The sequence below is a fragment of the Pteropus medius genome, unplaced genomic scaffold (genome assembly GCF_902729225.1).
Source record: "Pteropus medius unplaced genomic scaffold, Ma_sr-lr_union100, whole genome shotgun sequence".
In the NCBI taxonomy this organism is placed as follows: Eukaryota; Metazoa; Chordata; class Mammalia; order Chiroptera; family Pteropodidae; genus Pteropus; species Pteropus medius.
Genome location: NW_024352784.1, coordinates 6,980,336 through 7,006,529, shown reverse-complemented (window position 1 = coordinate 7,006,529; position 26,194 = coordinate 6,980,336). Strand labels below are relative to the sequence as shown.

Here is a 26,194-nt window from a genome sequence, read left to right as displayed (position 1 = left end):
GGATGACCCTCAAACGCTGGTGCAGGCTAAGTAGATCTTCCGGGGTAATCGCCACCGCTTCCGGGGCGGGACGCGGCGAACCGGGTTTGCTGTTCTTCAGCTTCCTCCTGGCTTGTATCTCTGTGCTCACTGCTGCAATGAGCTTCCTTAAAAGTTTCCTGCCGCCGGGGTCGGCTGAGGGACTCCGGCATCAGCAGCCAGATACCGAGGCTGTGCTGAACGGGAAGGGCCTCGGCAACGGCACCCTTTACATCGCTGAGAGGTAGGGTCCGTGTTCCCGGGGGCTGCTCCTGCGCGCCGCCTGCTGCAGAGGAGCGGGGGTGAGACCGCGACATCAGTGGCTGCAGGGAGCGGGAGCGCGTGCTCCCTGTCGCCTCGGGGATACCTCTGCTAGGAGGGAGCTCGATTGTTCTCGTGCCCTTTCCTCTGGAGCCTTCCTTTTCCTCTTCTTCAGAGGGAGTTCTCCTCATTGATTGTGCTTTTTACTTGTCTGTTTCCGGAGGTCTAGTGCGTGCCTTGTTCTCTATTCAAGGTCTTGTTTTAAGGTTTTGAGTTTCTAGACCCCGAGTTAGAGTCATCGATGTGACTGACTGTCTTTTCTGATGAACAGGTGCGGGAGATGTTGCCCTGGGCAGGATTTTGTGGAGGATTTTGGAAATTTGGTCAGGGATTTAGATTTTCTTCCGTAGGTGTGGGTGGGGAGAGGAACAACCTCATCTCCACGCAGGCTGGGATCGTATCCACAGGGACCTCTCAGTTCCCATTTCTGACGCCCATTTCCATTCCTAGAAGGAATTGCCCTTTTATTTGGCCACTTACAGTACTTTATATTTTCACAGTCAGATAGACATGTCTTAAATATTGCGATTCTAGAACTGAGGGCCCTGTTTCCTTTACACAGGGACCTTACTGTCTTTCAGATCTCTCTCTGACTTTCCCTTCTGCTGCATCACTTTGGGCTACAGCCAGAGGAAATTCTCTGCTTTTAAGAGCTCGTGTTGGACCCACATAGATAATCCAGGATAATCTCTCTATTATTTTGTCAACTGATTAGTAACCTTAATTGCATCTGCAAAGTCCCCTTTGCCTTGTAACATACAGTATTCACAGTCTTGACACCAGGGGATGAAGGTTATAGGAGCCAAAATTCTGTTTACCACAGAGGACACACACATGCACAAAATATAAAGAACTCTTTGTTTAGAGAGAAATCCAGATCTTGAGCAAAGTTTAAGCTTTTGACCAGTCAGCGAAATAGGAACTGTGGATGGGAGGCAAAGCAAATTTGGGCTGAAATGCAGATAATGAGTTTGGTCTGGACATGTGGGGATTAATTGGACATGTGTGCTTATCTTGGGAGAGCGGTGTTAATGATAGAGATTTGGAAATCATTAGTGTAAGTGTTAGCAAATACTCATGGGACTAGATTAGATACCCCAGAAGAGAAGGGGGCCAAGGATAGAACTGTGGTGACACTTCTACATTAAGAGGTAGGTCATGGAAGAAGAGACTTGAGAGAAGAGGGAGTAACAATCAAATAAAATAAGATCCGAAAAGCATCTGTTAGGTATTGACAAGGAGATCTTTGGTGATCTTGAGAGAGCAATTTCTTTTAAGTGGTGGAAAGCGTAGCAAAGATAGATTTCTAGCTCTTACACAATCCTTTTTTTCCTCTGTGGCTTCTCTGTATATTGGCTCTTCTTTCTATAATGTAACTCCATTTGGGGGGAAGATCCTATACTTGTTTTTAAATTTTGAAAAATTTCAAATCTAAGGAAAAGTTGCAAGTGTTGTTAATTAATACCTATAGACCCTTCACAAAGATTCATCACTTAATATTTTGCCATGTTTATCTCTCTCTTTTCTGAGCTATTCGAGAGTCGTAGATATGTCGCGACTTTACCTGTAAATACTTGAGCGTATATCTCCTAAGAACAAAGACATTCTCTTTATGACCACAATACAGTTATCACACTCAGGAAGCACAAACTCCTAAAGTTCTTATCTATTTAAAAATTTATGTCAGCTTTTACTAACAAATCTCTTACCTTTCTTTAAGAAAATATTTTTGTAAAATATACATACAAAAAAGAATGTTATAGGTCTATGGTTTAAAGAATTATAATTAAACCAACATCTGTACATCCACCATTCAGGTTAAAAATAGGATAGTACCTTGGACACCTCTGTTCATTCTTCTATACTCATTGTTAGCTTCACCTCCCTGGTCTCTTCCCCCTTTATGTTCTTTCCTACCTAGCATTTCCAAGTCTTGATAGACTCAGGCTCTCAAACTAGGAAGGCTTCCTGGAGGATGTGACAAATGAAGATTAACAGTTAACCATGTAAATGAGGTGGGGCAAAGGGGAATTGTTCTAATTAAAAGAAATAGAGTGCTGAGTGGCAAGTGTGAGAAACAGTATTGTGCTAGGATATGTATGTGTGTATGTGTATTTTTTTAAGTATGCATGTAAAAAATATATACGTACATACAGTACACACACAGTTTAACAGTTCTTCATCTTAGGAAATGAGAGAGAAAGATTGGAAAAATAATAAAACTGGAGAAAGAGAGAGCCATGTTCACAAGCTTGGCTTATAGCCCTTGGGCTTTGGGGAAACCATTTTAGATAAAGAAGAACAGCGTCTGATTTGGTTTTAGGTAGATAGTTTCTCAGATGTATATTGAGAGATTTAGAATTATCAGGCTTAGTTTTCATAGGAAGTTGATGTTTTATGGATAAAGAAGGGAACAAAGGCTTGAATTATTCAAAATAGATCATTTGAAACAGGTAAAATAGAATAAGTTATTAAATTAAAATAGGTAATTTAAACTTATAAGTAATTCTTTTTATATCTTATTCCAAAATTATTTTAAAACCAAATAATTAAACCAACTCAAATTCAAGATCTCTCTTAACTGCCTGTCCTATCTTCACACCATGCCAGGAGTAAAGGAGGCTGATCATACTGTGCAAAAGCATTGGAAATAAGCAAAACATTCCTCTGCATGTTTACTGGCTTTCTAATTCTTGTTTTTCCCTTTTATGATTCATGGTTTCTTTGAGACTGGGTATAATTAATTTGATTTTTATTTTTGTTTGTTTTTTGTTTAGAATATATAAAAAGAGAATAAATAAAAATCAGAACTTCATGGTCAGAGTAAATGTTACTTTTAAGTGGAACTTCTTGTGTTCTATAGAGTGTATAATCCATGTCCATGTATAAGATTATGAGGACTCCATAGGAAATGTGCTGAGGCAGCATTTTTATCCTGCCAGCAGTAAGAAACTACAGAGCAATTACTATGTGCTTTTCAAAGTAAAGGCCATAATTTGGTGGGCACTGGGTCTGTGTTTGTATTTCAGTTTTTCCGTCTTCTGATCGAGTCATTAAAGAAAGTTTTCTGGCTCTGGATATTTGAAATTTTGGACACCTAAATTTGGAATACTTTCTGAATTGTGATAGTGCCAGGGGATTTTTGAGGTGAGAGAAAGGAGTTTATTTGCTTAAAATAATAATAGTTTTAGTAAAGGACTGGCAATACCTCTATGCTACATGAACACTATTTCATCTCCATGTTAAAACGAAAGCAGTGGACAGGAAAGGCACACGCAGTATGCACCGTCTAATTACAATAATAAAATCTATTCCCTTGGGATGAGTCATTCTAGAAAATCATTTATAGAGCTTTTACCACTTTAAGCTCCTTAACATTTACCAATTTAAGCCTCCCAGGTTTTCTTTTTCTTGTTTAATAAGCATGTTCAATGAAAATCTTTCCAAATGTCTACATATTTTCTCACTTTTGCTTTTTTGTGTACATTTAGTATATTTACAGAGTCGTTCAGTTTTCATCACAATTTAATTCTTTTGTTTTTGATAAGTGAGGGTCACGTGTTACACACTTGTGCTGTTAGACATTGATATCCTTTAGGGGGACTGAAGTGTAAATTCAACCTCCTTTTACATTGAATATGAATGAGTTGACTGCTGCACTGTCATTGTTCTTGTGCTAGGGAGTCCTGGCTTCTCTTTTATTTGGTTTTGATCGGTTATAAACTAGACAACCAGTTAAGAGAAAAAAATTAAAAAAAGAAATTAGACAATTACAGTTGTTAAAATTGTGTAGAAAACAGAATGATACAGGGGTTATATTGTATTAACTTTTTAATAACAGCTTTATGGAGATACTGTAACTCACATGACATATAATTCACCCATTTAAAGTGTACAATTCAGTAGTTTTTAGTCTATTTACAGAGTTGTGCAACCATCACTACAGTCAATTTTGGAATATATTCATCGCCCCCCAAAAGAACTGGCACCCATTAGCCAGTTCCCATTTCCCTCCCGCCCTGTGTAACCAGTATGTTATATAACTTTTATTGCATTAACTTTTTTGTTGTTTCTTGACATTTTTGCTACATTTTTTTCCTGCTAAGTGATGCAGTTCCCGATGGTTAAGTATTTATTACCAGCAACATACTAATTTTGGTGATATGTTTCTTTTATTACACCAGTAAAATATTTGCATTTGACCACTTTTGAGGGAAAACTAGACCTTGCTTATCTGTGGCTTTCTCTTAAAGCTGCAGAATAAATGAAAGTCTTCATAAAGTCTATCTTTCAATATGATAATTATTTTCTAACTTGTGGTAAGTATGATTACAGCCATTTCATGTGCATTTCATTTAATGTAGGGTTAGTGGAGAAAATAGTGATTCCTGGGTATTTATATGTTTACATGCTGAGCTCTATGCTAGTGGTTTTGAAGAACGTTAAATAAAGAATATGACAGGTTCTCCTGTCAGTTAGCTCACATTCTCTGAAGGTACACATAAAATTCATATTATCACAGAGTTAAGTGCTAAATGATGTATTACTGAGCATAAGTACACTTTAGAAAAAGAAGAAATCATTATGGACTGGAGTAATTGGAGGGAAGAATCAAGGAGGAGCTAAGACCTAATGAGGTGAAGAAGATTTTCAAAAGCAAAGAAGGTGCCTAAAGCCATTCCAAATGAGAACAAGCGGAAAGGCACAGAAACACACTTGTGAGTTTAGAAAACTTGCTTTTCAGATCTCTTTGAACTTTTAGCTAGAGGAAAAGAGACCATAACAGAATTGGTCTTAAATCCAGTTCCTGCTGCTGAATTTTCATTTTTTAGGAATATTTCTTATTCACATGCATAAGTGTCCAAGCCGAATCTTTATAAACTTTAGGATATTAAGTTAGGATTTACTTTCTTGAAATAATCTATTTAAAATGTGTTTTTCAGCCGCCTGTCTTGGTTAGATGGCTCTGGATTAGGATTCTCACTGGAATACCCTACCATTAGTTTGCATGCAGTGTCCAGGGACCTAAATGCATATCCACGAGAGCATTTGTATGTTATGGTGAATGCCAAATTTGGAGGTATGTATGGTAATTTAATCTTGAGCTGCCTTTGGTGGCATGTTATATTTTAAAAAGCAATCAATGTAATTTTCAAGCTATTGACCTATTTTGAATAATAGCTTATTAAGCAAAATTTCAACACAGTAAAATAATTTGGAAACTACCTTTTGCTTTCTATATATCAATGTAATTTTCAAGCTGTTGACCTATTTTGAATAATAGCTTATTAAGCAAAATTTCAACACAGTAAAATAATTTGGAAACTACCTTTTGCTTTCTATATATTCGCACTTAGAATTATTCAGTTACAATATGTGTTTCTAATTTTTTCTCTTGAGTTTAACTTTCTTTTTGCAAAGGCATTTATATTTGGCACTCTTAAAGCTTGGATCAGTATACTTTGTGCTTCCAAGGAGAGAACCTGTTTTGTTCTGTTCTCAGGGGGGGATATGTTGCCCTCCCCCTATATTTGACAATGACATTTTGATTGTCCTGACTGGAAGGGGCGAATAGTGCTACCGGCATCCAGCAGTTAGAGGCCAGGGATGTTACTAAACACCCTACAATGCACAGGACAGCCTGCCATAACAAAGAATTATCTAGTTCAAATGTCAGTAGTGTCAAGGCTGGTGTTTTTGCTGTTGGACATAACTACAAAGATTCATAAAAATCTAGTGAAATTAATGAAAGGTAGAGTAAGAAAGATAAAATCTTTTTTTAGGCTTTTGACTGGGTTGTAAGAATGCAAAATGAGAAATAAGTTAGGCACAAAATAACATTTGATTTTTGTAAGTGTGACTAAATAAGAAGTTGGTGTGCTATATTGTATTCTTTTAATAGGTTCACCTTTTGTAGAAATACAGAACTTTGGGGTTGAAAGGACATTTGTTACACCTTTAGTAAACTTCTGCTTTTAAAATAATGGGTTGCTTTTCTTTGAAATAGTATATAAGAGACACTCCTGTAAGTTTTCCTGTTGCTATTGCTCCTTCAATTTGGAATTTTAATACGATTTCAGATATAAAATTACCATTTATTTTCAATGTTACACTAATTATTTAGTAATTTTTAAGGCTTTTGGCAAGCCCTGCCTCATTAAGTGGGAATGACCAATTCAGCTATGGAAAATATTTTTGTTATAAGATTTCAAACTCTTGTCATTGGAAAGGGCCCAAAGATAGATAAAAATCTAGTAAAGTTTAAAAGAGAGGGTAGTTGACCTTGGATTGTATTAAGACTTCCAAATGAAGAGGTATTAGACACAAAGTTCACTTTCCATCTAAGCAAATGCGACTATGATTTCATAACTAAGAGTATTATATGTTTAGTTTAAATCATCATTAATTCATAGAAATGCAAAACATTAGCAATACCCTTGTCAGTTCCAAATGTTGATGTGAAATGCCCGTAAATAGTTTAGAACACTGGCATTAGGCAAAGGTATATGTCAAAAAATAAGGCTGGAAAGGTAGGGTTTGAATAAACCTATCTTGAATAAAGCTAGCTAAAGAGAAATGCATAAGAAGACTGTCATTAACTCGATAAGCAAGTCATTTTCATCTCTCTGTGCCTCATTTTCACCCAGAAAAATTAGGAGATTGTGGTAGTCTTTAGTTTTTAAACCTAGCTGCACATTAGAAACATCTGGGGCTTTTTCTTGTTAAGAATGCAAATGCTGGAATCCCAATTTAGGAAATAAAGATTCAGTAGATTTGGAGTAGCTACTTTAAGTTGAAATTGTTGGGATTATAATTAATCCTTTCTTAACTAAATTGAGTAGGACTTTTCTGTCTTACTAGAAAGTAGAATCCTCCTTCTTGGGTTACATTTATTTCAGTAGTTCTCCAGTTCTGTTTATCTGGAACTCTATATTCATCTCGTAAGTTATACATGCTTGGATCCTTTTTTCCTAGCCTTTGTTTCATCCTGATTCTCCAAGCTCCAGATTTTTTTTTCTCTTTGGTTTACCTTCATAAACCTTTTTAAAATAGACCATCAGCTTATTGTTGAGGTCATTAGATTATTTTTAAAATTACTAAATTCATTACCATTGTTGAAAATCTAGAAAGGTTTAAAAAGACTGAGAGTATGGCAGCCACCCCAGTGATCTAGCGTGAGCTGGTGAGTGTTGATCATGGTTGTATTTTTTTCTTAATTGTAAAAATACTGTATAACATTTCTATTTATTGCTCTAAGGTAGATTCCTGAGGATATAAAAGAAAGTGTTAATAGTGGTTATTTCTAGGGAGAGAAATTAAGAGTGGTAGGGACTTTTTCTTTGAATCCACCTAGACTCTTTCAATTACTTTTATACCAGCACATATTATTTTTATAATTTAAAAAGTGATGTTCATTCAGTTATAGAATAATAATTATGGTATGATACCATTTTGTTTTTTAAAATACATTGAAAAAGTTAGATAGTACTATAATATATTCAACTATTTAGAATTATTTAGAATTTTCTAATATTTTTGTATTATTTTGCTTGTTTACAAAGGACATGTGTGTTATATTTAACAATATAATAACAGAAACAGGACAGGAAAAGTCCCATTAAGTCTATTATTTTTAACATTGTTGATAGTGGCCATTACTTAAAATTTCCCTTTTTGCTTACCCGTATCTTTTCATAATTCTACAGTAAGTTTGTATGAATTGTAAAAAGGAAAGTTAGAGATTTAGTGGCTATCTCCTGTTAATTGATTCCTATGAGTAAAATTGCTGCAATAAAGGTAATAAACATTTTTAAAGCTTTTAACATATATTGTAAATTGCTTTCCAGAAAGTTTATAACAATTTATACTTTGAATAGTATTATATAATAATACCTTTCCACTTTATTTTCAGCTGCATGGAGAATTAACATTATTTTGATGGTCACTTTTAATGAGCTAAACAAAATTTACTTTATATTTTTAAGATTATTGGTTTTGAACATGTTTTGATGTTTTGGGGTATATTTAAGTATTTTGTTGACTTTATTATGAAATAATTCAAATATTGAAAAATGTAGAGAGTAATAAAAAATTTCTGTTATTCAATATTCAGCATAAATTGTAACATTTTTCATAATTACTCTAGTCTTTTAAAGAAATATAGATAGTATGTCAATACTGTTGAAATCCTTTTTGTTCTCCGTCCCATTTCGTTCTCACTGTCTCTGGAGTTAAACATCCTAAAGATGGCATGTGTACTTCCTGTCTGTGCTTTTAGATTTTTAATGACTACGTAGTATACTTTTAGCAATGTAATGGTTTTGTAATGTGTTTAAGGTTTTAATGTAAGTGGTATTATATATATTCTGCAACTGCTTTTTTCACTCAACTGTGCTTGTAATCTATTTTGATACCTATAAGTCACATATGTTCATTTTTAACTGATAGCTGTTATATAACGTAATATGACCTGGTTGCAATACATCTGTTTCTTTTTTTTGATCAACATTTTATTTCTACTTTCACTAGTACATGTGGTACTTCAGTAAACATTTTTGTACAAACTAATTATGTACATAGGTATCTAGATGAGGCATTGCTGGGTAGTAGGAGGACATACACTCAGTAGGATATACCTCTCCAGACAGTTTCCGCTTCACCAGCTGCATGTACATGTTCTCTTTGTTGAACATTTGTATGTTTTTCTTGCTCGCAGACTTTGTTAATTTATCTGTTGGGTCAGTTAACTTAAGGGCCTTGGTTGTTCATCTGTTGTTTGTTAGTAATGAATTACATCAGAGGTTTACAAACTGTTTCTGTACCCTTTGTTTCAAGGTGAAAGGTAAGAGAAGCAGATGACATTGAAACTGTACTTTTGAGAGGCCTGACTTTTCTTCACCCCCCACGTGACCTCGAAGGGGCTTGGAATCTCTAGGGCTCAGTGAAGTACAGTGCGACTAGACCAGAGACTATCCAGAGTCTTTTTTTTAGCTTTAAAATAACCATGTCCCTATAATTTGAAGTAATTGAATTTTAGTATTTAGATATGTCAATAAGCATCCTTTAAGAAGTTTTTTCAGACTTTTTTTTTTCAAACAAATAACAGCATTAAAAGGTTATTTTTATCCCTCTCTAGAAGAATCAAAAGAATCTGTTCCTGATGAAGAAGAGGAAGATAGTGATGATGATGTTGAACCTATTGCTGAATTTAGATTTGTGCCTAGTGATAAATCAGCATGTGAGTGTTCTGTAGAATTTCTTTTTCCTTCATGTACCAAACATTCCCCCTATTGACACACACATTCTTTCTTTCACTACCTCCATTCTACTGCTTTTTCTTCTTTTTAACATCTGTACTATTATTGAGGCCCAGATCCCTATTAATAGCAAAGATTGTGAATGTGATGATAGTATAGTAGATACAGTGTTACTTGGTGTGTTTTGCGAGTGGAGGAAGCTGTTTTTTTTTTTTTTAATTGACTTGATGCTGTTGACTATAAATCTCACCAGTTAGAGGGCTGAGGAGTCATGGCAGTTCCAAAGCGGGAGATGCCAGGATGACTGGAAAGAGCCCTTTAGCTGCAAGGGGCTTCTCTATGATAACAGCAGTCTGACTAGGATTCTTGACCCTTTTCCTTAGAAAACCCATCAGGAATTAGGAGATCTCAATAATATCTTGAAATAAACTCAGAATTTTGTGACTTGTCCATTGCCATCAAGCACTTTATTTACACCGATGGTTATTTAATTAACTTTTATTGCACTTTGGCCAGAAAGCAATATTAATTACAGTTTAATTTCTTTGCTTAGTGGAGGCAATGTTCACTGCAATGTGTGAATGCCAGGCTTTGCATCCAGATCCTGAGGATGAAGATTCAGATGATTACGATGGAGAAGAATATGATGTGGAAGCACATGGTTAGTGAAGTAGAATTTTAAAGGTGTTTGTGTGTGTGTGTGTTTCATTTTAAGCTCTTATTTGTACTAAAGGGATGGGATTTTAGTTCTTTATATCTCTAAGTACTGATATAGTATTATTAATAAAAGTGAGTGACATAATTCATGTCTAAGTCAAATTGGAAAAATTTATGGGCTTTTGAGCTTGAGGGTAAGAAATAGAGATTATTGGGTTGGTGGGGAGGATAGAGATAAATGGAAGGAAAGAAAATGGTAGATAGGAAAGTAGGTAGTCACAAGAGTCTTTTTAAGTTGATGTAGCTGCCCCCAGAGAATAGGCCTTCTCCCTCCATCCCCTGAAACTTATATCATCTGCATCTTTATTTAACATATCCTTTCGTACAGTTCGCTGCCAAAGTCACTTTTTTTTCCTAGAACATTTCCTAGAAAATACTTCATTTATCTATCAGTATTTTCACTTGCAGACCAGAATGTAGTCACTAGCCTGATAGAATCTTGTAACTTGAGGTGCCTGCTGTGCTCTTTTTCTTTTGCCTATGGTCTCCTGTACACCAGTTTGGCTATCCAAAGCCCTTTCTTCCATATGTACCCACTTTCTGGCATGAGACAAACTCATTTCTGGCATTCTCCTTTATATATCTAAATACATTCTCATCTTCACTGAGTTTTTTGGATGATTCTTTTTTAAATACTCTTCGTATTTTCTAGAATTTCTGCTTTTTTTAAAGGAACATGTATTTTAATCAAGAAAAAACCTTCAGTATAAATTAATATCAAATTAATTTGCACTCACCTGTAAAATTCCCACTTTGTAATAATATAAGACTCCCTGGCCTCAGGAACACTATTTTTTCCTCCTGGTCCCCAGATATTTGATTCTTAGGGAGTTGCCATTTATTGGTTCTTCTCTTAGAATCCCTTCTCATCCTAGAGGGTAGGGACATTTTCTTTGTATCTCTATTTTCAGCAGATGGCCTATTTATGTGTGTTAAATGAATGTTGAAAAGTATTTTCCTAGAAGCCTTTTTTCATTGTACCTTCAGTAAATGCATTATTGAATATCTATTTTTTTTTTTTCTAATTGTTTTACAATAGCTTAAAAGCTTTTTATTTGTTTAGAACAAGGGCAGGGGGACATTCCTACATTTTACACCTATGAAGAAGGATTATCCCATTTAACAGCAGAAGGCCAGGCCACATTGGAGAGATTAGAAGGAATGCTTTCTCAGTCTGTGAGCAGCCAGTATAACATGGCTGGAGTCCGGACAGAAGATTCAATAAGAGATTATGAAGGTGAGTATTCTTTCTCTTCAGTATGAACAGTTAGATGGTCACTTAGGCAACAAGGGAAATTATGGAGGGATGTGTGTAGGTTCTTTTGGAAACTAAGACACATCTCAGAATTAACTCTTTGTAGTGTAGGAAGCTGATGTAGAATTACATAGAATGGGAATTCTCATGTCAGTTTTTTTAAACTTGTTTTCCTAACTACAAAAACAGTTTATGTCCTCAGTCAAAATTTTTTTTTAAGGGCATAGGCAAAGAAGAAATGAAAAATCAAGTTTAATTCTAATTGAGAGACATCTATTAATTTTCTGTTGCATATTTTTCCAGACTTTTTGTTTGTTCGCTTATGTGTATATATGTGTGTGTGCGTGCACAGTGATGCTGCTGTTTTTAATTTTAAAACGAATTTCTACAAGATTATATGCAAATCTAAGTCAGCTGATTAAAAAGACTAAGTAGCATTCAGGAAATGAGTTTTCTTTTTTATGATAACCATCTGGACCTTAAACAAGTGGCTTTAAATGTGTATGTTTTAGTTGTCTTATATTTGTAAGCTTCTTTGTAACTATTTTCCCTGAGACTCATTCCCTTTTCTAAGTATCCTACTTCAGTTAGTTTCTTGAGGTACTTTGGATTCATCCTTTACCATTTATTTCCTTATCCAGCCCAATACTGAGTTCCATGGATTTTTCTTTTAAAAGGCTTTTTAGATCTCTTTGCTATTACTATCCCTATCCTCCAAACCTAGGTCCTTTTCTTCTCATGCCAAATTTGTAGTAAATTTTTTGCCTCTATCATCCCTTCCTCAACCTCACTGTGCCATATTAATCTTCTGAGAACACTCTCAGTCTTATATAAGGATGTCCCCTCAGTGATTGCTTGATACTCACCATATAAAATTCAGACCCTTCTCTCTGACTCTGAAGAAATAGCTCTATCTTTACCCCTAAATGTCTCTTGTCTTGTTCCTACAACTCTCAGTAAAACACTTAGGTAGTACTCTTATGTGCCAGACCCTGATTTAAACATTACACATATTTATTCATTTAATTCTTCCAAGAACCTCTGTGGTAGATGCTATTATGATCCCTATTTTACAGATGAAGAAACTAAGACACAGCAAGGTCACATAAGTTGCTTCATGTCTAATAGCTAATAAGAGGATTAAATAAGCTGATGTGCAAAAATAATATACCAGGCACTGTTATAAGCACTTCTTGCATGTTACATGTATTGTAAATATTTTATGTTGTTAAAGAGTCTTAACACTTCTAATTTTTAGTGATGTTGAATATTCTTAAAGAGAGTTACCATCATTTTTCTCTTGTTTGGTACATTTAAGTTTCTCTTATAATGCTGCGATTAACATCTCTATGCACTTAGCATGTTGACTTGGAGATCCTGAAATTCTGGGATATTTTAATTTGGAAAAGTTTAGGCTTTGGGTCACAATTATTTCTTATGTTGTCTCTCCATTTTAAACCCTAGCTGGTGAGCCTCTAACATAGGCTTTAGGGTGAGATGGCTTAAATGATTTCTAGTGCTCTACCAAACTCGTAGTTGAGAGAATTCAAGATATTATCTTTTCTCATTACAGTGATTGGCTGGAGAGTGCCCTTGACCATTGAAAAGCCTTTCATCACTGAAGGATTTTACTATTATTATTATTTATAAAATTTCTTATTTAATGCTTTGTAGCAAACGAAATACTTAAGGTCTCAAACACTTTGCTAAAGTGAGATTTTTGGACTTTTATTCCTAAGCCTCATTAGCATATACAGAGTTGCCTCTGTATAAAACTTCTTCAGTCTGTACCATTTCCCATCTTCTAATCCTTTTTGCCATTTATCTATTTATTTATTTACTTACTTATTTATTTAACTTTAGTTTGACATGCACTTTTTTATTTGTTTAAAAATTTTTTAAATAAAAATTGTGTATGTTTAAGGTGTATATCATAATGTTTTGATATACATACATACATAGCAAAATTACTACTATAGTTAAGCTAATTAAATTCCATTCCTCACATATTATCTTTTGTATGTTTGTGTTTGTGTATGTGTGTGTGTGGTGAGAACACCTGAGATCTGTCTTAGTAAATTTCAGTCTTTTTGCCATTTAATCACACACTATCTATTAGTGGTATTTCAGGGCTTCATGCACTTATTTACATCAAGAAGAGTTTATTGTACCAGGTACAGAGAATACAGCAGTGCTTAAGAGAGATGATGTTACTATCTTCGTATCAGTGGCATTCTAGTAGAGAGAAAAATAACTTATTAAGCAGTTACAGTACATTGTGGTACAACACTGAGATACAGGGGAAGCTTGAGAATCTGCAGAACTAAAGGCTGGGCCCTTCACCCAGCCTTCATGGAGTAAGTGACAGCTAAGGCAAGATCTGAAAAATGACCTGTGTGATGGGAGATTACATACAGGTTGGAGAGAGAGGCAGGTAAAGGATCAGCCATGTTCAAAGGTTTAAGAGATCATTCAGCTCTGCAAACTGAAAGTTGTTCGTTATATCTGGATCTCTGAGTATGAAGGATAGTTAGCTCAACAGGTGAAGGTGGATTGCGAACTGAGCTATATCTTAAAGGAACTTGAAAACTTAAAGAATTGCACCTTTACACTTAGGTCAGTGGGAAGCCATTGCAGAATTTTTCAGAAGATGACTGGCTATAATATAGAAAATTAACTAGAGGGAAGGAGAGAAACTGTTAAGTAACTTAAGTTTTTAATTTTTTTTTTTTTTTTTAAGGCAAGGCAACCCTTGGTTGATCTCACAGATTGCAAGGACCTTGTCAGTTTACCATCCCTTATTATTATTTTTATTTTTTATGCCTACAGTACCTGGTTTTCCTAGGTGGTCTCCCATCCAAGTACTGACCAGGCCCGATCCTGCTTAGCTTCCGGGATCAGACGGGATCGGGCTTGTTCAGGGTAGCATGGCCGTAGACAGTAACTTAAGTTTTAAATTAGATGAGAGATAGTGAACTAAATTAGATAGGGGCAGTGAATGTCAAAAAACTTAACATTTGGGAGCTACTTAAGAGATGGAAGCAACAAGTTAAGAAATGTGGTGGGGGATCCTGGATTAGGCAGGTAAGAGATATCTTTAATAAGATGGGAATGAGAAGCATTTTCTATGTGGAAAGATGATGAGTTAATTATAGATATGTGTTACATTTGCTTGCTGTGTTGGTTTTCCAGGTGGTAGGGTACCCAGGGGCTAGAGGCAGAAGCCAGTTTGTGGTTGGCTGAAAAGTTGAGGGGTGAATGGGAAGTGCGGAAGTGGAGAAAGCAGCTGTAGACAACTCCTACCTAGCATTCTGTCATTGTTAAAGTTGAGAATTTACAAAGTAAATGTTAAATGTGTAGACTAATTTTAACTTGGCCTAAATATACAGATGGCATTTTTCTTTCTCAATTTGTTCTTGATAACTTCAATTTTCAAAAGAGAAAGAAATAGCAATGCTTAACCAACAGAGGGCACTAGCTTCCTTCTGGTTGAAATATAAGCCGAATCTGTCTAAAGTATGAAGTAGACTTTTGCTCAGTGGTTAATTTTTTCCTCAGATGGGATGGAGGTAGATACTACACCAACAGTTGCTGGACAGTTTGAGGATGCAGATGTTGATCACTGAAAATAATTTTTTGCTGCTTTGGGGTAAGTAGTTTATTTTTTCCCTTGTCAATGAATGTGAAAATCATCTCAAATAATTTTTATTTTAATAATTCAAGAGAACTCTATAAAATTAGCAGTTTATCCATTTCTGAAATAATTGAAAGTTATGTGTTTTTTTTTTTCTTCTAAGAAGTCAAGATCTGCAAACATGGTGATGTTCAGGTTAATTAACATTTACTGAGCACTTACCACACGCCAGGCACTGAAAGTACATGGGAAAATAAGACACCCATCTTCAGTGGACTAAAGAGAATGACGTTATTCCTTTATTCAGAAATGGAGCTCTCCCTTGTTGGCTCATGTGGGAACAGCAAAGCCTGAGATTATGTCCTAGTCTGCTCTTGAGCCACATTTTCCCACTTATGATATTTGAAACCTTACCATGTTCATTCATTAAAAAACACAAAGCAGAGGTTTGCTGCGACTCACTGCTTGTTGAATTGGGGAGAAATTAGAAGTTATACTAAACTGAGTTAAAGCCTTTAATCATAATCTTGTATCAGTTTCCCTTCTGAAAATAATGATGGACCAAGGTCCTGAGAACCTTACTGTTCAAGGCTGATTTGACAAACCATAACAAGTCCATGTACAGTTGTCCAAAAGCTAACATTTCCCAGGATGCTTTATACCTGATTTTCTTGACTGACATGAGAGCTCACTGCCAGTTTTCTTTCCTCTGACCTTCTCATGAGCTTGGCGTACAGTTTTTCCCTGGCTATTTATTTGTTCTATGTTACTCTGAGAAATAAACCATGCTTTGCCAGCTTGAGTATCTCAACTATATGTTAGATCAGCAGTCCCCAGCCTTTCTGGCACCAGGGACTGGTGCTCCTATGAGAATCTAATGCCTGATGATCTGAGGCTGAGCTGAGGTGATGATGCTAGCACTGGGGAGTGTCTGCAAATACAGATGAAGCTTCTCTCCTTCACCTTCCACTCACCACCTGCTGTGCGGCCTGGTTCTTAACAGGCCACAGACCAGTGCTGGTCTGCGGCCTGGGGTTTAGGGACTCCTGTGTTAGATAATATCTAAAGGTCATTTAACTAGTTCATATCATACAGAGATAAGGCTAGTAATCCTAGCAGCCCTTCTTTGAAACTGTAAGATTTTTACACTGTTAAATTGCTGTCCCTTTTTCTCCTCTATATAATGTCTTCCTAACCTCTGACCTCATAGCATTTTCTTGAATACTAGATGTCTTCCAGAAAGTCTTTGAGATTCTACTTATATCCATGTCCTTTATTAAAGCAGATGGTAGTAGCATGGCAAGATTATATATTTTGGCTTGCCTCTTGTACCATTGTCAGACATCCAGTTAGGTTGTGAGATCCCTTGTTATTCCAAGCTCCATTTACTTTCCGAATTATTGCTGTTATGAATATAGCATTGCTTATACTAACCATGAATTGTGATAATGGATCTCTGCTTTCATCTTAGGTGCTGCCAGTAGGGCTATCAGAAAATAATCTCTTAGAGTTCTGTGATTTATGTCTTTCTTTAAATTCTTAATTTTCAGTTCTACAACATTTACTTTTATCCTTGGTAGCTGTACAGTCTAAAATCATCAATGTCTCCTCTGCAGTTAGCTAAAAAAATATGTGTTCATATTGCTGGAACTCTGTTAACTTTAATTTTCAGATCTTACAGTTCCAGATGCTAATACTTCACTGTTCTACTTTACAGGAAATCTTTTGGTATAAACTTGTCTTCTTTCTTTATTTCTTACATTTTATTTATCATGTTCTTAATAGCATTTTGGTCTTTTCAGTTCAGTAATACTTACTTAGTATCTTTTACTAAAACTGGAAAACAGATTTTTTTGGATCTTCTGGTTTTCACATATTTCTTCTTCAAAAGTAGACTATTCAGAGAACACCAACCACTCTATTAACAAAGATTATGAGAAACTCATTTGGTCTGTCACTGATGATTACACAAATGGGACGTTACTGCAGTTCCCTGGTGAGAATTCTTAGGATTCTTTGTAATATAATTTTATGGTGAAATAACCATAAAATAGCCACAAACTTTCTAATGAGCTGATGATTTGTTTTCTATTCATTTTATGCTACAGCTGGAGCAGAGAGATGTTTTATTCATAAAGTTAATACAAGTTCTTCATCTGGATAATTGACCTAAATTCCAAACAATGTCTGTAAATTTTTAATCATTTAAAATTGTATTTGCCTTTAATGAGAGAATAAAGAATAATTAGAGTGTTTATGTAATGATTAAAATTTCAAGATAATGGAACTAGGACCTCTCAATGCATGAGATGGGGTGAAGGGAAAGACACACGAATGGTGGAATCACAACTCTACTACATACTGGGGCTCTTTGTCTTTGGACAAGGCATGTGACTTCACTAATCCTTAGTTTCCTCCTCTGAAAAATGGAGTTGATAATAACTACCTGGCAGGATTGTCGCAAAGACTGAGATATAATACATTTAAATCCCCTGGCACTCTTGATTAGGCATTAAGTAAATAATAGATATTATTATTACTATAAACATTGTAAACCTTTTGTTTTACAGATTCTACTCAACTGTAGGAGAGAACTTGGTGCCTTTTCCACTCTGTGGTGGGTGTGATGAAAGTAATTTTCCTTCTCCAAAACTTACCTGAACCAGTTCTTCCTTGAGACAGACTATATGGAGACAACAAGTAGTCACCAGCAGAAGAAACTATGACCTTTATTAACAAAGGTGAATTAACTTAACCAAGAGGATATTTGTAGTTTATTATTTATCCCCAAACTTTCTGTATCCAGGTACCCTCTGAGTAAGCCTATAATTCATGCCTTCAGTGTATGCATTTTCCGTAACCTAGTAGGGCTGTTGGTGAAAATGCATGGGCACTTGAAGGTTTAGGTAGACTGGATAGGAGAAAGGTCGAATCTAAGAAATACCCCTTTAGGGCCTAAGGATACCCTTACCCCTTAAAAAGAAAAAGAGATATCAGAGAAATCCTGGCCTCTGCTCATTCTCCATGGGATAATGATCTTTTTTTTTTACTAATTTGGGACCCAGATTAATTCAACAGGCATCGCTAGAGAGCCTCTTCAGAAACATCCCAGCCATCTATACTACCACTAATACAAGTGCTTGACTAGCTTTTGCTCCTTTCACCATATTTCAGCAGTTTGTTCTGTTATAACCTCAAGTTATATCCTTTAATTTCCAGCCTTTTAGGTCAGTTTCTGTAACAGAACAAGAAATTGTGATGAAGTCCTCAAAGTACTTCAGATGATAATTGTTTTGTCTTTGTAATAGCTTAATAAATAAATCTAGGTTTTCTATATTATTGTACTCTCATTCTTGACCACAACCATTAATGAGAAATGTTTTTTCTTTTAATTCTGACCAAAAAATGAGACTCTTGTTGGTTTTATTTTTTGTTCAATTTCTGTTGAGAACATGAACATGAAATAAGTAAGAAAATGTATAGTTAGAGCTTCTGGCAAATATTTAGTAGGGCAAAGATTTAACACATTTAAGGGATTTCTGCTTCTTCCACTTGGATCAGGAATGGTTTCTTATACTTATTAACTCTCAGTTTTTAGTTTGTATTTATAGAGTTATACTTGAACTTTCAGTCTCTTAAAAGTAAGATTAGAAAAGCTATTCGGAATCACTTGGCTAATTAACTTTAGTTTGTCACTACTAAGCCCAGTGTTCTTTTTAGCGCTTTTACTTGATTTCTCTCATCCTGCATGGTAGAGTGAAAAAAAAAAAACAAAAAAAATGGAATTTTCCCTTTTCTGACCAGACTCAGAAATATTGAATTTGTTAAACGAGGCAAGGAAAAAGGCCACTTGGAATGGAAACTGAAATTTACTGAGACTTTCTGTGTACCAGCCACTATCCTGCATTCTTTGCATACATTATTCATATACTGTTCTTAACTATATATGAGGTATAGGTGCTTTTATTATCCCACTTTAGAGATGAGTTACAGAGAAAGGTAAAGTAATGCTTAAAATCAGAGATAGTGAGCTGTGATTTTTAAGCCTATATTCCAAAACACCATATAGACTTATATCTAACCAGCAGCTGAAAGGAAGCAAATCTGTCTTTACTGCAGGGTTTTCAATGTTAAAATTTCAATGGATAGCACAGGAAGTTTTCAAAATTCTCTGCACCAAGTCTCAGTAGCACTCATTCTGTCCTAGACATTCATCCATTCCAGTTAGCAGTTGGGGTTTTCTTATGGGCTGACCTTAGAAATTCTATTTGAGTTCTTTTTTTAAAGTCATACTTACAGACTTGTAATCATAACTTTCAGTGAAGCATAAATTTCTCTGATAACATAACAAAACGTTGGGGAGATTCTGTGCACTATTTCTTGCAGACACTGCTGTGGTCAGCCTGGTGTTGTGGATAATGTACTCAACTAAGATGCAGGAGGTCAAGCATCTACTTCTGGCTTGGCTGACAAGATATTTAACCTCTCTGGACCTATTTCCTAATCTGTAAAACGAGGGGACTAGACTTAACAGCTTTCAAAGATTCAACTGTAACATTCTGTAATACAAGTTAATGGCTTTGAGAAAATAGGAGAAGGTGGGGAAAAGATTAGGTCAGACTTAAATTAAATAATGAAAAGCCAACATTTCTTGATTCTATTTGAACTTAATTTTAGTGTTGATAGAATTGTTTTGCTTCCTGTTTGTTGATGTAGAGAAAATTTAAAGAAAATGCATAGGTATTTTTCACTCATAATATGAGCCATCTGAAATATCCCTAAGGACTAGGCTTAGTGGTCATCTGTACTGGATTCTATCATTTAAAAAATGTATTTATTAAAATATCTCAGTGAGTTTCCTCCTCAGAGCAGTTTGTCAGATATTGATACTTTTCAGATAAACTTATTTAAATCTTTGTAGATAATATATTTTGAGATCTTGTTAGGATCTTTGCCAGTATTAGTAAAGAGAGATTATGCACAGATGATCATAATATGTAGTCCTTTACTTTTAGAATAAAAAGTGTGATTACTCATTGTTCAGAGAGAGAGATGTTTAGATAGAATTTGCTTTATATGCAGGATTTCAGATAGTTTCACTGTATAGCTAATTCTCATGTAAATCTCATTTCAAAAGTATTTCTAGAGTGTGTGAATCTACATCTGGTACCCATCTTCCATGGCTAATATATAGTAATTGAATTCTAAGCAAATCTCTTATGAGGATTTTAATAGAATTATTGCCATCTCTGGATAAAGAAGCTGAAACAGAAACATTTTCACTAGTATCTAACTCTGTTTGTTCATATATACATGCATAAAACCAATATCTAATGTGGAAGACTTCATAATTTGCAATGACAGATCAGAAAACCTTTTGGGAGAGCAGTGAACCTAGTTTTGTTCACTGTTTTTTAACAATTTTTTTGGTTGGTTTTTAACATAATTTTAAGAAGATAAAAAAGATATGTAACCTGGGGATGGAAAAGCTAAAGTGTATACAGGAATTCTTAGAATTTTTTTTTATCTTGAAGATTATATGTATTACTAATACACTTAGGACAACAGTGCCTAGAAAATGGCTCAGTACGTGTTAATTATTACTAGTACTAGTCATTCTTTTTATAACAAAGAAGCTGCAAATATAACATTAACTCACCTCTTAGGATATATCTGAGAAGGCTGAAATTTAAAAATCCACTGAACAATTAAAATAGATGTGCTGCAATCTGCATTTTTCTCATAGGACCTTTAGGCCTTCACTGCAAGTCTACTCTTGCTCTACAGACAGGTCTGATGTACTTGAGCATCTAGTTTCTAGGCATGCAATAGGTTAGAAAGGAAGAAAGGAGTTGTATTGGCATATCAATAGCAGTAAATTGCTGACAGTTATGAAGAAAAGCAAATGTATATTACCAAATACAGCAGTCTAAGCCTTTATAGTGTATGGTGCAAATAGGAAAATAGTGGAGCAATTTATGTTCATAAAAATATGACCAAAAGTATCAGCCCAGATTCTGGTTGTAAATAACTCCAAATCTCACTAATTAAAGCAGAAAAAAGTTATCAGAAGGCTATCTGGTAGCTCACAAAATGGACAGGAAAGCTGAAATCAGGCTTATAAAAAGGTTAAGAACTAGGAGTGGTTTATATAAGATGTTATGATTCTTCTGTTGCTATTAGGCTGATTTCTTAATTGCCCCTGTGCCTTTGAGTCACCACAATGCCCTAGTTGGCACTGTGCGTGCTGCCAGAAACAGAAGACAAGTATCTGGCCTTATCAGCTTCTGTAGTAGGAGGGTACTGCCCCTGCCCAGATTCTCACGGTAGAGGACTACCCCGAATAGGAAGGATGCTTGAATGCTGCAACCCCAAATCTTAAAAAAGAACTTTAATGAATTGAGATTGTATATAATAAAAGTTAAGGAAAGTTTTTATAAAAACTGAGGGGGACACTATTTGTCAAAATTAAAACATGTACATATTCTTTGACCTAGAAAGTACATTTAAAAGAATTTATACTATAAATTTGCACATCAAGAAAAGTTATATATACAAGGACATTAATTGCACTTTTATTTGTAATAGCAAAAAACTGAAAACAACCTCAATGTCTATAACTGGGTCAGATGTTTACAGCACATCTATATAATGGAAAACTATCCCTTAAATAGAATTAGGTAATCTTTATGTACCAATACTGAATACGCTCCAAGGTACATTAAGTGGAAAAAAATCAAGCTGGAGATATTTATATAGAAGAAAAGGAGCTAGATGTTATAGTGGGATTATATTACAGTAGGATTGTTAATACATAAAATATCTGTAAGAACATAAGAAAGTGGTAATAGTTGTTTCAGGGAGGAGTGAGAGATGGGTAGGAAGGAGACAGTTTCTCTCGTTCGTGGGTTTCTTCCTTTGTTTATTCCATTTAATATACTTCTCATCTCAGATAATGTGTTCTTCATTTCAGACTGGTTCTTTTTTATAATTTCCATTTCCATTTTTATGTTTTTTATCTCTTTGTTGAAGTTCTCACTCAATTTATCTACACTTCCCAAAAGTTCATTGAGCATCTTTGTAGCCGGTGTTTTAAACTCTGCATCTATTAGATTATTTGACTCCATTATATCTGGATCTCTGTTCTATTCTCTCATATGGTTTCTGCTTCTTTGTCTTCCCATTTTGGCTGCCTTTCCGTGTCTGTTTCTGTGTACTAAGCAGAGCTCTTAAGTCTCCCGGTCTTATTAGTGTGGATTTGTGAAGTAGGTGTCCAGTGGCACAGTCCTGAGAGGGGTTCAACTACAGGCCAAGTTTAGCCCAAGCCTCTACCCCTCCAGGGCCACCTGTCAAGATTCAGCAAGCAATCCACAGATGCTGTGCTTATAGTTGCCTCAAAAGGCCACACCAGAATCCGAGGCCAGCTGCTTCCAGTGTGAGTCTAGGCCCTGCTTAGCAGGGAGCACCTGACTCGCTGAGGATATACCTAGATGTGGCTTGTAGGGATCGGGAGTTGGGGGAGGCGGGGTTTCAGTAATCCCTCTGGGTTGAGCTACCTCTGTTATCCAGTTTGATGACATTATGGCTATGGCGACACTGTGTCCGATGCACTGGGAGAGGGGAGGGCTCAACAGGGAACAATGGATACTGCTGGCACTTCTGTACAAAGCGAGTCTTGCTCCGGCCCTCACTCTGACAATGTCTCCCTGTAAGTCTCTGGTGCCCCGCTGGACGCAGCCAAATCAGCACTGGTGCTCAGAGCGAGCAGGTCGGTCACCACGAAAATCCGCTCACAGACAGGGCCACTTTAAGAGGTTTCTGCTGCTGCCGCAGCCTCCATCTTATTTAGCTGCTCTGACCTGGCAGCCCTGCGTCCTTGCCCTGTCCTACCTTCTGCCGTTGCAGGGTGCTTTCTTGGGTTTCTTCCTAGTTGTATGGCTTGTTCCTCTTGATCCCAGGCGATTTTTCCTTGTTGCTGCTCCTTGTTTCTGTCACAACTTTGATTTGGTTGCCAGAGGGATGAACAGAGCCTCTGTCATCTACACCATTTTTTTCCTCTCAATGCAATTTTTAAAACCTCTCTTGCTGTTCTGACTGCTGCAGCTCTCTGTGGCCCTTGGAGTCTCGAGAGACTTATTTTTAAACTTTTGTTAATATGTACACATTACTGTTAACTAGTTTAAGTAATGGGATTAAAGTTTGGACATTTGAGTTTCATTTGCTTGTTTTTTAATATTTCCTGAGGTAATTTTGCAATTTGAGATGTATCATTTCTGGTAGTAAAAAAATGGCTCAGAGGCTAAATTAAGCATGGACTTTAGTATAACTCTGAAAGGATACCAGGCTGACGGGAGGAGCAAGTATATATTGAGAAAATTGACTAGCTACGGTGGGAGGAAACTGTGAAGGAATGGGAAGTATTTTGGATAGGGGGCTTAGTTTGAGTGCCTGTTATTTACTGGTGGGTATAGAGATTAAGAAGATGCATTCCTAGCTTCAAAATGCTCAGGCTAGGAAACAGGCAATTGTAGAGTAAGTAGTAAGTGCTGAAACGGGGCGGGGGTTTGGGTTTGTTATGGGAGCCATTGCATGTCCTTGTGTGGGAGATTGAAGCGGCAGATTAGGAAACAAGTCTGGGCAACTCGAGTGTACAGAATGTCAAGGAGGAAGACTTAAGGCAAAGAGACTTGTTAAGCTTCTACAGCAGATAGAAAGCAGCTAATGTCTGGGGACTTGCACTGCAGTAGAAGTAGTAAAGCTACAGAATAATTATCTGAACATGTGCTTAGGCTGAATAGTGTTTCCATAGGAGGTTGTAGAATTTTGTATGCTTTGCGAAGGAAGGATTATTCTTTATATAGGATGATTTAAAGTGCATTTATTCTAGTCCTAGCATTCTAGTACAGTTTACTACAGTGTGTTTTTTAAAAATGTGGACTAGCTTTTAAACAATTGCTCAATAGGGCAATGATGTCAGTATAACCTAGGTTCATATGCAATTTTCCCAACACATTAATATTTTGTACCACCAGATACCTACAATTTTATAATAGTTAAATGGATTGCTATATGCTTTTAAGTCTGAATAGGAAGCTGTGGCAGGATTTGATTGTTTTAGTAGGATCACTCAGGCAGTAGAAACAGGAAGTTATTGTAGTAATCCAGGCAAGAGTAAGTAGATGGAGGCTTGGACCAAACTATGCTAGCAGGCCATAATGAAAAATCTAAAAGCCTACTACCGTAGAGAAACATGTACACAAGACATGTACAAGAATGTTTACTGGGAAAAAAAAAAAAAGCATTTGTTGAAGCATTGGTTTAATAGTAAATAACTAGAAATAACATCAATAGAATGGATAGACTGCAGTTTGAATTAACTAGAGCTGCATGTATCAACTTGAGTTATTAGACAACCAAGAAGAAATGTCAAATCACCGAAAGATTGAGTCTGGAGTTCAGAACTCTTGTACAAGTCGAAGATATAAATTTGGCAGTCATTAGGATAAAGTGGCTGCTATAAAGCAACAAGACTGGATAAAATTACCAAGGGAGTAGGTATAAATAGAAAAGAGCTCAGAGGACTGAGCCCTGGGAAAATATGTAGTTTTGAGAAAGAAGGAAGAACTAACAAAAGAAACAGAAGGCAGTGATTTTTCTGGAAGCAAGTGAAGTGTTTTAGGAGACAGCAATCAGTTGTAGCAAATGCTGCTGATAGGCAGGAAGGGTGGAATTTGATTTAACAACATGGAAGTTATTGATAGCCTTGGCAAGAATTTCAGTGGAATGGCAGAGTTGATGGCCTGATCAGAACACTTCAGGAGAAATGGGAAGAAGAAAATTGAAGAACTTCAAACTCCCACCACTACATCTTACCTAATTCTTCTTGTGCCAACATATTACCTTTTCACCTGTTACTATACTATGAGTGATCTGTCTCTGACCCTAGTTAAAACCATCCCCTTCAGTTGTACAGTTGATTCTGTCTTCACTAATCTATTTAAAAATACGGACCTGGGAAATCTCCCCTCCTCCTACATTATCAATTATTTTCTCTCTACTGCATCATTCCCGTCAGCATATAAACATGCTGATGTCTCCCATTAAAAAAAATTCTTTCTTGACCCAATTTTCCCCGGCAGCTACTTCCACATTTTCTTTCCCTCACATCAAAACTCTTTGAAAGAACTGTCCTCCAATTCTACCTCTGATTTGTCTAATATTTCATGTTCGGGTACAGCCATGGAATAAGCAGACAGTCGGATTTAATCAAGTTGTGGTTAAGCTGTGAGAGTATGATGAAGAGAAAGAGGAACAGAGAAGTTAAGATTGTGTGCAAGTATGTAATTTAAGCTGCTTACGGAGAGAGTACTTGAGAGAAGTGAGCGATATGAAAAGGAGGTGGTATCAGTGGACAAAAGTTCCCCATGGGGGTCAAGGAATCATTGGATATGGAGTTGTTGAGATGGAAGGAGGGGTGAGCGTTAGAGAGTGGGGCGTTTGAGGTCACAGAAGAGTCTGAGTTATTGGTAATGGCAAGCTCATGGTTATGATCAAAGTTGTAGCTGAGGTAGAATATACCAAAAAAAATGATTGAAGAGCTTTTAAGTTTAGCCAATGAACTGAGAGAGAGTCCAAGACACTGAAAGAATCTTCTATATGTGCATTGAAATCAAGAAATATAACTGGAGTGGTTTGTTGAGAGTGAAAATAAGACAGGAACTAAGTTCTTAAAGGAACAAAGAGGAATTGAGGGGACTATACAGTAGATAACTACAGTAAGAAGTACTCAGGTAGCAAGTGCCAATGGCCTGATGATGTTTTTTAATAGGGAGCAGAGGAGAATAGACAGGAAGTAGCAGTGAGGAGAAAGGAACCTGTTCCACCTCTAGGCCCAGTGGTATCAGAGGTGTAGAGAAAATAGCTACCACTTGAGGGCTTCAGGAGCAGCAGTGTCGTCAGAAGTCACAAACTCAGATCCTGACAAGTGAAGTC

At 36.1% G+C, this 26,194-nt stretch overlaps 1 protein-coding gene and 1 pseudogene across 2 annotated transcripts; one reads left to right on the top strand and one right to left on the bottom strand.

The window, feature by feature from the left end:
* The first annotated feature begins 50 nt into the window (after nucleotides 1–50).
* CLNS1A (chloride nucleotide-sensitive channel 1A) lies at nucleotides 51–18,539 on the top strand. Of its 2 annotated transcripts, XM_039848126.1 has the most exons (7): nucleotides 54–262; nucleotides 5,283–5,419; nucleotides 9,476–9,577; nucleotides 10,150–10,257; nucleotides 11,377–11,550; nucleotides 15,127–15,217; nucleotides 17,773–18,539. In XM_039848126.1, exons 1-6 carry the CDS (start codon nucleotides 138–140, stop codon nucleotides 15,192–15,194), a joined length of 714 nt encoding a protein of 237 aa, XP_039704060.1. In that variant the 5' UTR covers nucleotides 54–137; the 3' UTR covers nucleotides 15,195–15,217; nucleotides 17,773–18,539. The 2 variants fall into 2 exon arrangements, with proteins under 2 accessions (XP_039704061.1, XP_039704060.1); XM_039848127.1 differs by lacking the exon at nucleotides 11,377–11,550 and having other exon boundaries at nucleotides 51–262.
* LOC120590722 (uncharacterized) lies at nucleotides 14,389–14,507 on the bottom strand (annotated as a pseudogene).
* Nucleotides 18,540–26,194: the final 7,655 nt, after the last annotated feature.